Source organism: Nycticebus coucang, chromosome 5 (assembly GCF_027406575.1).
Source record: "Nycticebus coucang isolate mNycCou1 chromosome 5, mNycCou1.pri, whole genome shotgun sequence".
In the NCBI taxonomy this organism is placed as follows: domain Eukaryota; kingdom Metazoa; phylum Chordata; class Mammalia; order Primates; family Lorisidae; genus Nycticebus; species Nycticebus coucang.
The window spans coordinates 122089204-122103469 of NC_069784.1; the positions used below are offsets into that span (position 1 = coordinate 122089204).

The window sequence follows — 14266 nt, forward strand, 5'->3', positions numbered from 1 at the left end:
AATCTACCTTAGGAGCTCAAGGTGCAACTGGCTAGGGTACAGTACTGACATGAAATCTATTTGACCTGACAGTAGTATAATCACTTCAGCTTTCTTTTGATTAGAGTTAACATGGCATATTTTTCTTTTTTCAATCTTTTACCTTTGCATCTTTATGAAAACTGGGTTTCTTATCAAAAACATACTGTTGGATATTGCTTTTTAAAGTCCAGTCTGACAATCTATGCCTTTAATTGGGATATTAAGACCATTATATTTAATGTGATGGCTGCTATGCTTTGTATTAAATCTGCCATCTTGCTATTTGTTTTCTAAGTGTCTCATCTGTTCTTTGTTCCTTTCAAGTTTTTTTTTTTATTATTTTTTCTAATTTTTTGGATTACTACCTCTTTATGTTTTTTAAGAGGTAGTTATGAGATGCACATATCTGCCTTTTTACAGTCTGCCTTCAGGTGGTATTATACTATTTTATATAAAGTATACAAACCTTAAAATATATATACATGTCACCTTACACCCTATAGACTTTGTACTATTGTCTTATAGATATTTACATGTTATTAAACCTATAACATATTATTTCATATTTTTTTTTCTTCTTCGGGGACTCCAATACTTTTGTATGAGGCTACTTGAAGCTATCTAAAATCTCACCAATGCTCTTTTCAAATTTTTAGTCTTCATTCTGTGTTTCATGTTGGAGAGTTTCTATTGCTATTCTATAATTCAATTTACTGATCTTTTCTTTTGCAGTGTCTAAGCTTCCATTTATTAAGTGCATTTGCTATATCAGATACTGAAATCTTGACCTCTAGAAGTTTGATTTTATGCTTTGAATGTTTCTATTTAACAAATTTAATCTTTAGACTTTATCTACGGAATATAGTTTTAATGATTCTTGTATTTATATCAAAAAGTGTTTACATGGAATGGCACTTCTTAAAAATGCCAGTTATAAAACTTCTATTTGCAGACAAGATGGAGTAACAGAGAATGGATTTACTCTCTTTCCCAGGTAACTAAAATAACACAAAATACAAAACATATAAAACAACAATTTGCAAGATATTGGGCTCCAGGCAACAAAAAACAGTGATTCCCGAGATATAGGAAACAACTAAGTAAACATCCTACTATGTAAATGTAAGATATTCTTTCTAACTTGTTTTAATTTTGTGGACAATATGTAACACTATAATTTTACACATACACATTATGTGTGTTTATGTATTTGTCACTTCTGTTAAGGTCTATAAAAGCAGAAAGCTTATTGTGCGTACTGCATCATCTTTGTTACTTCACTCCTACTTGAACACAGATAGCAATTAAAAAATAAATTTCAAGACAGTATTATTTTTAAGTAATTAAAAAATATATGTTATTTTTAAGTCAATGAGCAATACTTCCTTGAATGTGTTGAAACTTCTAATTCTAGGCATTTTTGGTTGTTTATAATTATTCACTCTTAACCTTTTAACTAGAAATAACACCTAAGCGGTCAAACTAGATGTTTGTGGTTAATACTAGATGTTAATAATAAATATTTGTGATTAATACTAGATGCCCACAGGCACATTTTTGTTTCTGAAGCTTAACAGTCAAAGGTTTAAAGACTAACTTTCGTCATATTGTCATTCATATCCTCAATTCCTTCAAAAGACCTTCTAAAAATGAAACTGTAAAAGCATACATAAATTTTTAAGGTTTAGGAAGCATTCTGCCTAACTGCTCTCTCTTATGTTGAATCTATTTAAATTACAGTCAATATGGTATTAGAGCGCCTGTTGGGGGAATGCTAACTTCTGTTATAATTAACCTTCTACAGAGAACATTTGGAGAACTGGAGATAACAAAGCAATGACCTCCTACCTTTAATGATGTGGATGCCTGCTAAGCCATTGAGGGCACAGACTAGCTGCCGATGTGCTTCTTCACATTCAGTCCCACATTTCTTTTGCAAAGAAGTCAGCAGTTCTTCCATTGTCATGGTACTAAAAGAAATGGTAGACAATTCAAACGTGGAAAGAAAATTCCAACTCTTATTTCAGTGAGAGTGTTACATCACATGTGATTAAGAATAGGAGACTTACAGAATCTCTGTGATAACCTTCGCATTTTTCTTCGTCTCCATTTTGAGCATTTCAGTTACCAACTCAATTACCTCTATCTGATCCCATTATTCTTTTTGTTCTTCCCATTTCAGGACAGAGAGAATGGAACTAGAAAAAAATCTTCCTTAAGTAGAAAGTACATCATGATGTATTTCTGGGTGTTATAATAATGTAAGACTATCTGAGTACCAGCATTGCCTCTTAACTAATTAACTTCTTTGAACTTGATTACTTAACCCAAATACTAAACAGTCAAGGATCAAGCCAAATGCTGTTTCCACTAGAAGGCTATTTAACCTTAGCCACTCATATATAGTGTTTCTCTCTGTCTCTAGAAATCTATATGTACCTCCTGTGAAATTTACCATGTTCACCTTATATTTTAGAAATGAGTAATTTTATCATTTCCTTTGTCTATAATCTGATTAAAGGACAAAATCTTATGACCCCAGGTGCTTAAAAAAAGTTTCTTTGTCATAGTCTGATTCATAAAAAATTCCTAGGACACGAGAATGTTTAAGAACACAAACTCTTTACTGTTTTCAGAAAGAATAAACAAAGAAATACAGATGTATAATTTTAAAGAAAATATCTGATGGTAATTTAATTCCCTTATGTGGGAACCAAGAAATATAATAAGAGAAAAATGCTTTTATATCTGGAGTACAGCCAGGTAACATCGCCCAACAACTAAAACTACTGAAAACCCCCCAAATCTTAATTTTAATAGAAATGTTTAAAACCATGAAAACAAATATGATGCAGTTCTCTTTTGCAAATGAGATTCTATGTCAAAGAATAATCACCACAGCATTAAAAATAACTGACAACTCAGTTATAAGTGTTTGAATAAAAGTTAATTGCTAAAATGTTATCTATTGTTATGATATTACCACAATTACAATATAAGGACATTGATAATAAAACCTTTGTAATCAGTGTAACTGGCTTATTGTACCCTCAATGAATCCCCAACAATAAAAAAAAAAAAAAAAAAAAAAAAAAACCTTTTTTGGAGTGGCAAGAACTCCCCACGAACAGCCTGTGGGTGGCAGCAGGCCTGTCTGAGCCTCAGCAGTGGATACAGGATGGAGGTGACAGTCCTTCTGTCCAGGCTGCTGAGCTTCAGAGCCCAGTCAGAAATCTTCCTGAGTTTTACCACTGCATCCTGGCAGCACACCTCATGCTGACGGTGGTAGAAATGCCTTTCCACTGGAGAAAAGTGGAGCCAGTGTATTTCTTCAGTCTGTGGTGGTATCTGGATCTAGAAAGAAAAGGAAAAAAATAAAATAAAATATTCACCTGAAAATTTAACTTCCAGCCCAATATTTCTTTTCTCTTATACTACATTTAGTTAATAAAAACTTATTGTACTGACTTGATCAATCACATCCTTCTTTGCAGACCTCCACAGTATCTTGGCAATAAAGCTGTGGAGATGCTGAGGATTCTTCTTACAGTAAGGGCGATAGAGAAGTCTAATCCACCAGTGTTTGATACAGAAAGGCTCAATACCAAGAAAGACCACTAATCCAAAAAGATCTGGAAAGAAAAACACTTTGAGAATAACTGTTTCTGTATTTCTTCGTAACTACTTTAAATAAGCACTTTCATAGGGATTATACCATACATAGTAATTGCCATGAATTAAGTCTTAAATCTGAAATTCAATTCTAATTTAATTTATATTTACTGAACATCTAATTTTGCTTTAGGTTTTGCACAAGGTGCTAAAATACTGTGAATTTTATCAAACCACTGTACAAAGCTTATATTTAATTCCAAAGTCTGAGATTACTATCAGAGGTAAAACCAGAAAATTACTCAATTAAATGTATTTGATAAGAGATATATAAGAAAAGTCATGCACTGAAACTATTAGGTTATTAAGTAGGAAATATTTGATTTCCTTAAGGACTAATTTTGACAGTTGATAGCTCTGATACTTCATATTGACACTTTTTTTTTTGAGACAAAATCTTTTTATGTCACCCTCAGTAGAGTGCTGTAGCATCTCAGCTCACAGCATCCTCAAACTCTTAGGCTTAAGCAATTCTCTTGCCTTGGCCTCCCAAGTAGCTGGGACTATAGGGGCCTGCCCCAACACCTGGCTATTTTTTTGTTGCAGTTGTCATTGTTGTTTAGCCTGCCCAGGCTGGGTCTGAACCCGCTAACCTAGGGTATGTGGCCGGCACCCTAACCACGAGCTATGGGTGCCGAGCCAACACTTCTTGTTTTATTTTTATTGTGAAGGTAAGCCCTCAGTCTTTCAAATGGACATTTTGACTTGTGATTATCTTTCAAATTTTCTTTAATTTCTGTAAAACCATGGGTAAGTGACAAATGTGTGTTATTTTCAAATATGAGTTTTGTCATGGAACCGATGCTGCACAGTTTGAAATATCAACGAAGTGTTTGGGAAGAATGTGGGTAAGGAACACACAGAACATCGATGGTTTGAGAAGTTATGTTCTGTTGATTTTATCTTGAAAATGAGCCATGTGGGTGACCTGAGACCAAGGTGGATAATGATGAGCTGAAAACAGTAGTGGAAGTGAATCCATCTCAACTTACATGTGAATTAGCAGCTAGGTTTGACGTTATTATTCCAACCATATTAGACTATTTGAAATAAACTAGCAAAGAAGCTGGATAGATGGGTTCTGCATAAATTAAAAGAGTATCGGAAAATAAATAGTCTCAAAGTTTGCCTTCCTTTGTCATCACAACATAAAGGCAAACCATTTTCACACTGTATTGTTAATGCATGATGAAAAATAAATTCTTTTTGACAATCACAAGCATTTGGCACAAAGATTAGGTAAAGATGGAGTGCTGAAACACAGTCCAAAACTGAATATTCATCAAAAATGCTAATGGTGTCTGTTTGGAGGTCCAGCATTGGTATTATCCATTACAGTGTCATGAAACCTAATCAGTCAATTACAGCAGGTATCTACTGTAAGCAACTGAATGACATGAGGAGGATGCTTGCCATTAAGCAGCCGAGATTGGTCAACAGAACTAGGCCAATCCCTTTGCAAGACAACACTTGACCACATGTCGTAGAAACAAAGCTACTCAAAACTTCAGAGGTTGGACTTGGTTATCCACTGTATTCACTAGCCCTTGCACCAACTGACCACTGCTTCTTTCAGGCTTTGGATCATGTCTTGCAAGAAAAAAAAATATACAGTTTCCAACAACCTGTGGAAAACACCTTTTATGATTTCACTGCCACTCACTCCCCAGGCTTCTTTGCTGCTAGCATAAATAAGCTATCGTCAAGAGGACAAAACTGTGTCAATAGCTGAAGTGCAGAATTATAGTTTACTGTATCTTGCCTTGGCTCTCTTACAGTAAACTATAATTCTGATTTGAAATTGGACATTTCATATTTAATGACCTAATAATAAATGCAAGATTTCCTGGATAAAGAAAAAAGATTTCTAATCACATGGATGGTATGGAAAATATTCTTTGACCCAATATTCCTCATCCTTGATCTAGTAATTCCAATTCTAGAAAATAAGCCTAAGATAATAATAAAAAATATAGATAAGATTTATCCACACAGCATTATATATATCATATTCATAGCAATAATATCAATAATATATAAAAATGACTCAAATAAATAAATAAATAATGACACCTGCATAAAATAGAACTATTTTTCTCTTTGGCTCTATATATTCCTTTTGTTAGCTTAGAAGGTGCTACTCCTTATATATCTCTTGATTGGTCATACTGAATTTCATATTTTTTTCACCACTTAACACATCCTAGGAAGTTTTTCATTTATTTATCCGTTATGAATTATGGAAAACTGCTTAGGATGCAATGTTAAGTAAAAAAAGGAATACTAAAATTATGCATACAGTATGCGCTCATTTATACAGACAAGACTGGATGTAGTTTTGTCTTCAAGTGAAGATTATTGGTGAGTGTAACTTTCTTTATACTTTTCCATATTATTAAAATTGTTCACAATGAGGATGTATTCTTTTTAGAAGTCATTTTAAAAATAATAAAAAACAACTACCTACAACATCATTTTGAAGACTATCAATAAATAAGTTGAATTAAGCTACTTGGATATTCCTGGGAGTTAGTAACATCTGAAAGAACACACATTTGCCTAAAGACAGATCACAGGTTTGTATTTTTAGCTCAATTCTACTGCCTATGTGCTACCTCTTCTTTAGGATCCCAAAGGTGCCTCAAACCGAATTTGTCAAAATCAAGTTCATAATCATTTTCCCCAGACATACTTCTCTTCTAGCGTTATTCACAGATGAAAATTATTATCATCCACAGATTTATACAAGCCAGAAACCTTGGCATCTCCTGACCTATCACCAAAGCTTGTTAATTTTCCTCATCTACTTTTTTCTGTATCTTTAGGACATTCTTAGCCCAAATCAAATCAAAAGTCCTAGCATCACATACCTAGATTATTTATTATAGCCAATCAACAGATATCCCAATATACACTCTTACTCCCTACTAAACCATCTTTCAGAATGCAAGTAGAATTATCTATTGAGATACAAATCGAACTACAAGCTGACCTCCAACCACTGTGTTTAAATCCTTTCAATAGCTCCTACTCTTCTTAAGAAAATAAATAATATTCTTTATTGTGGTCTATAACATCCTTCACAGTCCCATCTATACTCCCCTATTCAGTCTCTCAATGTGCCATGTTTTCTCTAGCTTTCTGTGATCTACCTCTGAGGTTACTCTTTCAGTCTCTTCTTGCAACATCATCTTTGTATTTTGTTTCCTCTATAAGAAAGAATTCTTCCCTCCCTTCTTTACCTAGTTCATGTGAGTATTTCAGATCACAGACTGGCTATCACTTCCCCCTGCATCTCTATTATATCATAGAAATAGGTCTTTTTTAATGAAACTTGTTATAGTTAGAATTTCATATTTTTCTCATTCATGAAAGTTATCTTGATTACAATTTATTATTTTTCTAAGTATTTAATAAATATATCTTCCTTTCTAAGTTGTAAGCTCAATAAAGTCAGGAACTTTACTTTTGCTCATTATCTGATATAGTTTGACTGTTTCTCAGAAGTTCGTGCACTGGAAACAATGTTCAATGCCATATTGGAAGGTGGGGCCTCTTTAAGATGTGCCTGGGTCATGAGCGGGAAGGTTTGTTAGAAAGCAAGTGTGGCTCCTGGTTCTTCACTCACTTCTACCCTTCCACCATGGGATGACCCTTGCCAGATACCATGGCCATGCTCTTGGATTTCCCAGTATATAGAACAGTAAGCTAAATAAACTTCTTTTCTTTATAAATTACTCAATCTGTGGTATTAGGTCATAGTAGCATAAAACAGTGATGTAAAGTCAACACTTTCAGAAAAGTAAAATAAATTACTGCATAAAGGGAAAATAAAAATAAAAGCTGAAGTGGAAGCAGCTATCATTCATTGAACATTTAATATCTGCTAGGTATTGTGCTAAAATATTAATACTTTTGGGTATACTGTATTATAATTTATCTTTAAAATACCTTATTTTATGAATAAGAAATATAAGCATTTATATGTGTAAGTAATTTGTTTACAGACATACAACTAAGAGTCAGCATGTGCACCAGGTTTATATATTCTACAAACCCAAGCCCTTGTACATTATACAAAAATATTTCATACAGCCGTGGGGTATGGAGGATGGGGGGTAGAAGGAGTGAGCAGTATTTCTGCCTATTTGACTTTCCAAGTAGATGTCATTATATCCTCCTGCCTGCAGAAACAATCTAAAGACCTAGTAAAGTATGAAATAAAATGACCCTAATCTCATTTCCTTATTTACTATGCAGTCAATTAGGGATTCAGAAGATCTCTGTGAATCCCAGATTGGCTGTTACTAATTAATAAATCATCAAATCTGATTTATCTATCAGTCTAGCACAATGAGGTGGAGGTGCGCAATTTTGCTCCCCAGGGAACATTTGGCAACATCTGGAGACATTTGGATGCAGAGTGGTATCAGCACTAGTGGGTGGAAGTTTAAAATCCTAAAACAGACAGGACAGCCTTTAACAATAATGAATTATTTTGCCCAAAATGTCAATAGGGCCAAAACAAAAAACCCTGGGATAGTACAAAAAGAAAACAACCAAGACTTCCATTTCCAAATACAATATAGTAAATCCTGGGTAGGCTAATATTCCCACTTGTGACAACTAGAAAGGAACAAATACATAGCAAGCATCGTTATGTTAAAGATGCCAGAGAACTGTGGAAACAAGAAGGAAAAATAAGTCAAATTCTAGAAAGTTTGGAAAAGTTCTTTTTTAGGTGACTTAAGAGAACAAGGAAACTTTTGGGGGCATCATTACTTTACTGAATCTATTTCCTTATTGGGAAAAGATTCATGGCTATTCACACATGTCAAAACTTTCTAAGTTTCACATTTTAAGTATTTAGTTTTATTATATGTCATGTATAAATGACATAAAGCTCAAATAATAAAGTTGTTTAAAAAATTACTCAAGAATTTGGATGGTGACAAGTGCTTGAACCACCTGTAATATCTTACATCTCAAAAAAAACCTACTACTCACGTTCTATCAGCATTAAAATTAGAAAAAGTAACTGATAACCATTTACTTTTTTCTGTACCCTCTTAGATAACTTTGAAGCTAACTAAAATTATTTTTAGAAGCCATTAAAAATAATATTGAGATCAAGTAATAATTCTACAAATATGTATCTTAATGTAATATTAAAATTATGTGAGGCTGGGCATGGTGGCTCAATCCTAGCACTCTGGGAGGCAAAGGTGGGTAGAATGCTTGAGCTCAGGAGTTTAAGCCCAGCCTGAGTAAGAGCGAGACCCTGTTTCTACTAAAATAGAAAAATTAGCCCAGCATTGTGACAGGTGCCTGTAACCTCAGCTACTCAGAAGGTTTAGGCAAAGGATGGCTTAAACCCAGAAGTTTGAGGTTGCTATGAGCTAGGCTGAGACCATGGCACTCTAGCCTGGGCAACAGAATAAAATTCTGTCTGAGAAAAAAATATATATAAATGTGATTATCTAAATATATAATTTATCCCTAGAAAACTTCCTAAAATTAATCATAAAAAGTACAGCATTTAGGTCAAAGTAATGGATATTCATATTTTTGTTTTAGCAGAATGGTAAGTTATCCTGCGGAAAACAAACATGAAAGCTTTATTTTCAGAAAGGTAAGTTTTGAGTATAAATATTTACTACAGAACTCCAAGTATGCTTAAATTTTGTAATTTAACTACATTTTAACAATAGCTTTTTAAGAAATTTATTATACAAAACAAAATTTACTTAAACTTTTAGTTTTAAATATTCACAATTTGAATAAAGGTTTTAAAAACGTCGTGTGTTCTACAGTGAAAGTGAGAACAACTGAGATTAATGTAGAAGCATTATTATAATGTACGTGTGGAGGAGAGAAGACTAGACAAAATCTAACTGCCTGAGAGGAACTGCAGAAGGAAAAATGATAACATACATACAGTAAGACATTATAAAGCCATTAATAATTTATAACATTTACAATTACTAAAATTATGGTCCCACTATTTATGGATTCAGACAATGAGATCACAGTCCCTGTTTGTAGAGATAAAGCCAAATGAAATTAATTCTTTCTCTCCCCTTCTCCCTTCTTAGAGTCAGATTCTTTCTGTTTTCTACCTCCTACTGTGGAACTCTGATTTTAATTCAGACATCTACCTGCACTGTTTAGGTAGGTACAAAAATTGCTTAACTAAGACAATGGGATCAATCGTTACGTATCTGTTCTTGTATATAAAAACAGAAAAATCACCCAAATTTCACTTAAAAAGACAAATGCTTAAAACTATTAGCAGTGAACTATAAATACATGTTCATCACTTAAATAAGGATTTCAACAAGGATTAAGCATAATAATAATTTTCCCTCTCAAAACTGAAGCTTTCAAATACATGCAATACATGAGGAAATCCTACGTTACCCTCCAATCCTCTCTGCACTGGAGTGCCGCTGATGCACCACCGATTAATCCCACTCAAACGCTGGGCCATTTCTGCAGCCTGAGGAAAGAGAAGCACAAAATAAACACAAACAAACCAAAAAAGACACAGAAAAAACACAGAATTCAGGCATATGCACGGAAACAGCTCACAAAAAGCTACACTTTGGGTGAGATGTACCTGCTTGTTTATCACAATGCTGAGTGTCCTATTGAATGGACCATATTCTAGTACAATTATTCTCATTAGTGGGAGGCTGCCATGCAACCCCCTGAAATTGAGAAGTAGTTCAAACATGTATAGAATGAAAAAAAACTCCCTAAACCGATACATCCCCTACACTGTTCCATCCTCTAGATCAGTGATTTTCAACTGGCGTGCTGTGGCACACTGCTATGGCGTGAAGAGGATCTTAGATGTGCCATGAAAATCTTTAAAGATCATTAATTAAATTATTTTCAAAAGAAGTTCAGTAAGTGTATTCTTTTTTTTTTTTTTTTTTTTTGTAGAGACAGAGTCCCACTTTATGGCCCTCGGTAGAGTGCCGTGGCCTCACGCAGCTCACAGCAATCTCCAACTCCTGGGCTTAAGCGATTCTCTTGCCTCAGCCTCCCGAGCAGCTGGGACTACAGGCGCCCGCCACAACGCCCGGCTAGTGTATTCTTTTTTTTTTTTTTTTCACTCTTTTTTTTTGATCAACATAATTTAAGCGTTCCACAGAAATTTAATACTAGGTTCAAATATGCCATGAGATAAAAAGGTTGAAAAACACTGCTCCAGATGCATTAATAGATATGATCTATAAATTCAGTTTTGATTTACAGACTGCCCAAAGAAACAGAATACAGAAATTCAACTTGGCTCAAAGGTATCAGCACCTATATGATTCTTCTGCTTGGCAGCAATGCCAAAAATCTCCCTAAACATGTTTTACTCTGATCTGCATCATGCGTAAACTAAAATACTACTGAAATATATATGAGCATCATGTACATAGCTATGATTCAAAGGGTTCTATTCCAAAGTTCACAGCGTAAGAGGAAAAGCACATAGACTGTTTAAGAGCAAACTCTTGACCAATACCAATACTATAGGTTAGCTATTTTAAACTGTTAAACTATTCAGTTCTCCATCCTTTTCTCCTTTCTTCTCCAGCCCTCAAAAGATTTTGCAAAAACTCTTACTTTTACTGCAGGACACTCAACCATCTGAGCTTCATCAAGGCAGATTCTCCACCACTCCACAGCTACTAGGGGGCTGGGAATAGCCATATAGCGTTTCTGGTTCCGAAGGCGACGTCCATCCTCACTATTGCTATGTGGGATATCGACATAGTTTAGTTCTGAACGAAGGACATCATAGGTAATGATAACTATATCCTGTTCTGCCAAAAAATGAGGCTGTAAAAAGCCATCTTTCTTCACTCCTTGATATACCTAAGAAATAATCAGTATAGACATAGTTATTGCAGAAAGGTTCGTCACGGACATATGAAACACTCATTTACAATCTTTCTATGTGCTTAGGCCCAAGGTGAGACAGGTCCCATACCTATTGAGAGAAAGACGTAGTTTGGTGTGGAATACTAATAATATAAGGAAAATGAAAGGAACTATAACAGAAGTAAATTGTGACAGCACCACAGTAGAAATGTCAATTTTATGTGGCAGACAAGGTGAATTCACAGGGGAGATTTAACTTGAAGAATACTTCTGAGTTCTCAGAGGTGGAATAGAGTGGAAAGGACTACATTTAGGTAAGCAGATAGAAACAACAGCATGTGCTAAAACACAATGTTATGAAAAGTAAAATAAGAGCTATTTATGAAACACCTTTTGATGTTTCAGACACTACACTAAGCACAGTCTCCGAACTTCAATAACAACTGTTTGTTAATGTTTCTATCCCATGAATAAAAAAATGAGACTTGCTCAAAACTGATGGAACTAAGGCTTCCTACTCACACAGAACAGAGCTCTTTAATGGCAAAAAACTGTTTTACTAATTATTCTCCATGCCTGTGAGAGTGGATAAAATACAGAACACTTTTGGTAACATTTATATGGAAAGAAGGAAGAAAAAAAGTAGTTAAAGAATACTATTATTAGTAAACCACATGACTAACTGACCTCTTGCTAAATGCTAGCACTTTACAAAATTATTTAATTGGTACAAGTCTGTTTCCAGAACTTAACATAGTTCCTGGCACATAAAAGGTGCTTGGTAAATACCTGTTGAATGAGTAAGGTTTTATTTTTCAGATGAGCTAACAGAGGCTTCAGAAGGTGATTCTGGAACTAAGAGGTGGCAGATAAGTAAGTAGCTACTATTATACAATGCTGCCTTTGGACTCCATTTCCCCTAAGAGCATAAACATTCATACCAAGGCTTTTTCATTTTAAAGTTTTCACAACTTTATGCTCCAAGTGCTTTAACTTCTGAAATTCTGATGTCAGAAATGAATACAAATCCTACTGTTCTTTGTTAGTCTCAATTTCTCTTCAACCTCTGATTTAATGTTACTGAAATACCATGAAGTTAATTTTCTGATAAACAACAAAGCAACAAAGATTATAAAACTATCATAAAGCAAAAATTTACATTTTTTACATTTCCTGTTCCTTTTCAGCACAAACAGCCTTACCAAGACTCGAAGAGATGATGACCTAACATGCCTGTTAATCTCATCCACCCACTGGTGACAGATGGAACTCGGAGAGATGATCAGAGTTGCTCTTGTTGATACTGGCTCCATTGCAACAAGGCAGTGGGGGCAGTAAAAAGGCTTAATCTTCAGATTCTTCTCTTCATAATTCACACACTTGGCATGTTGCCACAGGTGACAGTTCAGGCACTGAACACGTGGCTTACGGTCCATCTGGTCCAGTTCACCACATATGCACTCAAAGCGATAATCAGAGGTGTTACAGGGACTTGTGATATTAGAATGTGGCGTGTCACTATCAGCAGGATTTAAAGATTCAGCACAGTCTTTTGCTTCATGTTCTTGTTTGAATTCAGAGACACACGTACTTTGAGATGAAGTAACATCAGTAATTCCAGAGTCACTGGTAGCTGGACAGTAGTAACCTTGTGAATCAGAATTGATATTTGGTTGACTTTTTCCTTTTTTTGCAGATAGAACAGGCTTTCTCCTCCACTTACTACGATTTCTCTTGGGCTTATAATAATAATAGTAAGGATCATCCTCATCAGAGGTGTTTGATGGCAAGTATTCAGAATCTGTGTCCTTGTTCCTAGATTTTCTAGATTCTTTCTGGATTTTCCTTGGACTCCCTGCTACCTATGAAAAAAATATTTAATTTATTTCAACAGTTATATCTCTGAAATTAAACTCCTGACTTTATGTGTGTACTTTATGTAAAAATCCAGTAGTCAATCTTTGCTACTTTTCCCCTGAAGGGAATCACCGTTGGTAAGTGACTTCTAATCTACACTCTGTAAGAACCTTCCCTGTAGTCTGCAGGTCTCAAAACAAAAGGCTCTACTGCAAGGAAAATTTAGAGAGAACAAAAGATTAGGAAGATAAAAGGAGCTACTGGTATTTTGTTAGTAGCCTCTTGATTTATAGACTGCCTAAACCAATAAAAGACTAGCACTTTTGAGTATATAAATATACAAATTAGGGTAATTACCCTACTATTAACTAAAATAGAACATCTAAAGAAAGTAAACCTACTGGTTACTGCAATTGGCAAACAGATTCCTTTTTTCCCTTTCTACCTTGTCTTCTCTTGCAATTATTTATTTAATGCCAACTACGTGCAGGAATTGTGTCATATGCTATAGATACAAATATGAACCCTATTCGTCCCTAGTCTCAAAAGGGTCTACTGGAAAGTGAGCGCAATTAAAAGTAAAACAGTGCTATAGCAATGCCGAGGGAGTACATAATGCAGAGGGAGTGTGGTGGGCAGATAGGTGATAGGAATGGTTCCCTCCAAGCTGAGTTGAACACAGGAGTTAGAACGCTTAACACAGATTTAATGGCATGAATTCAAAGTGAATTTCTGGTTTTGGGGGCTGTGCAAAGGTTCACTAAAGTCTTCTATACTGGTTGGAGATTTCCTGCTTTAGGAAAAAAATTCTGTTATTTTTCTCACAGTGGCCAGG

The 14266-nt window shown here is 34.7% G+C and overlaps 1 protein-coding gene across 2 annotated transcripts in view; it reads right to left on the reverse strand.

Moving 5' to 3' along the window:
* SHPRH (SNF2 histone linker PHD RING helicase) overlaps window positions 1–14266 on the reverse strand; it is an 84233-nt gene that overhangs the window by 49471 nt on the left and 20496 nt on the right. For both annotated transcript variants that reach the window (XM_053591846.1, XM_053591847.1), the window contains exons 9-14: window positions 12777–13436; window positions 11317–11568; window positions 10114–10192; window positions 3490–3653; window positions 3119–3375; window positions 1870–1991 (exon numbers count right to left, since the gene is read on the reverse strand). In XM_053591846.1, coding sequence (XP_053447821.1) covers window positions 1870–1991; window positions 3119–3375; window positions 3490–3653; window positions 10114–10192; window positions 11317–11568; window positions 12777–13436 — 1534 coding nt within the window. The remainder of the gene's footprint in view (window positions 1–1869; window positions 1992–3118; window positions 3376–3489; window positions 3654–10113; window positions 10193–11316; window positions 11569–12776; window positions 13437–14266) is intronic.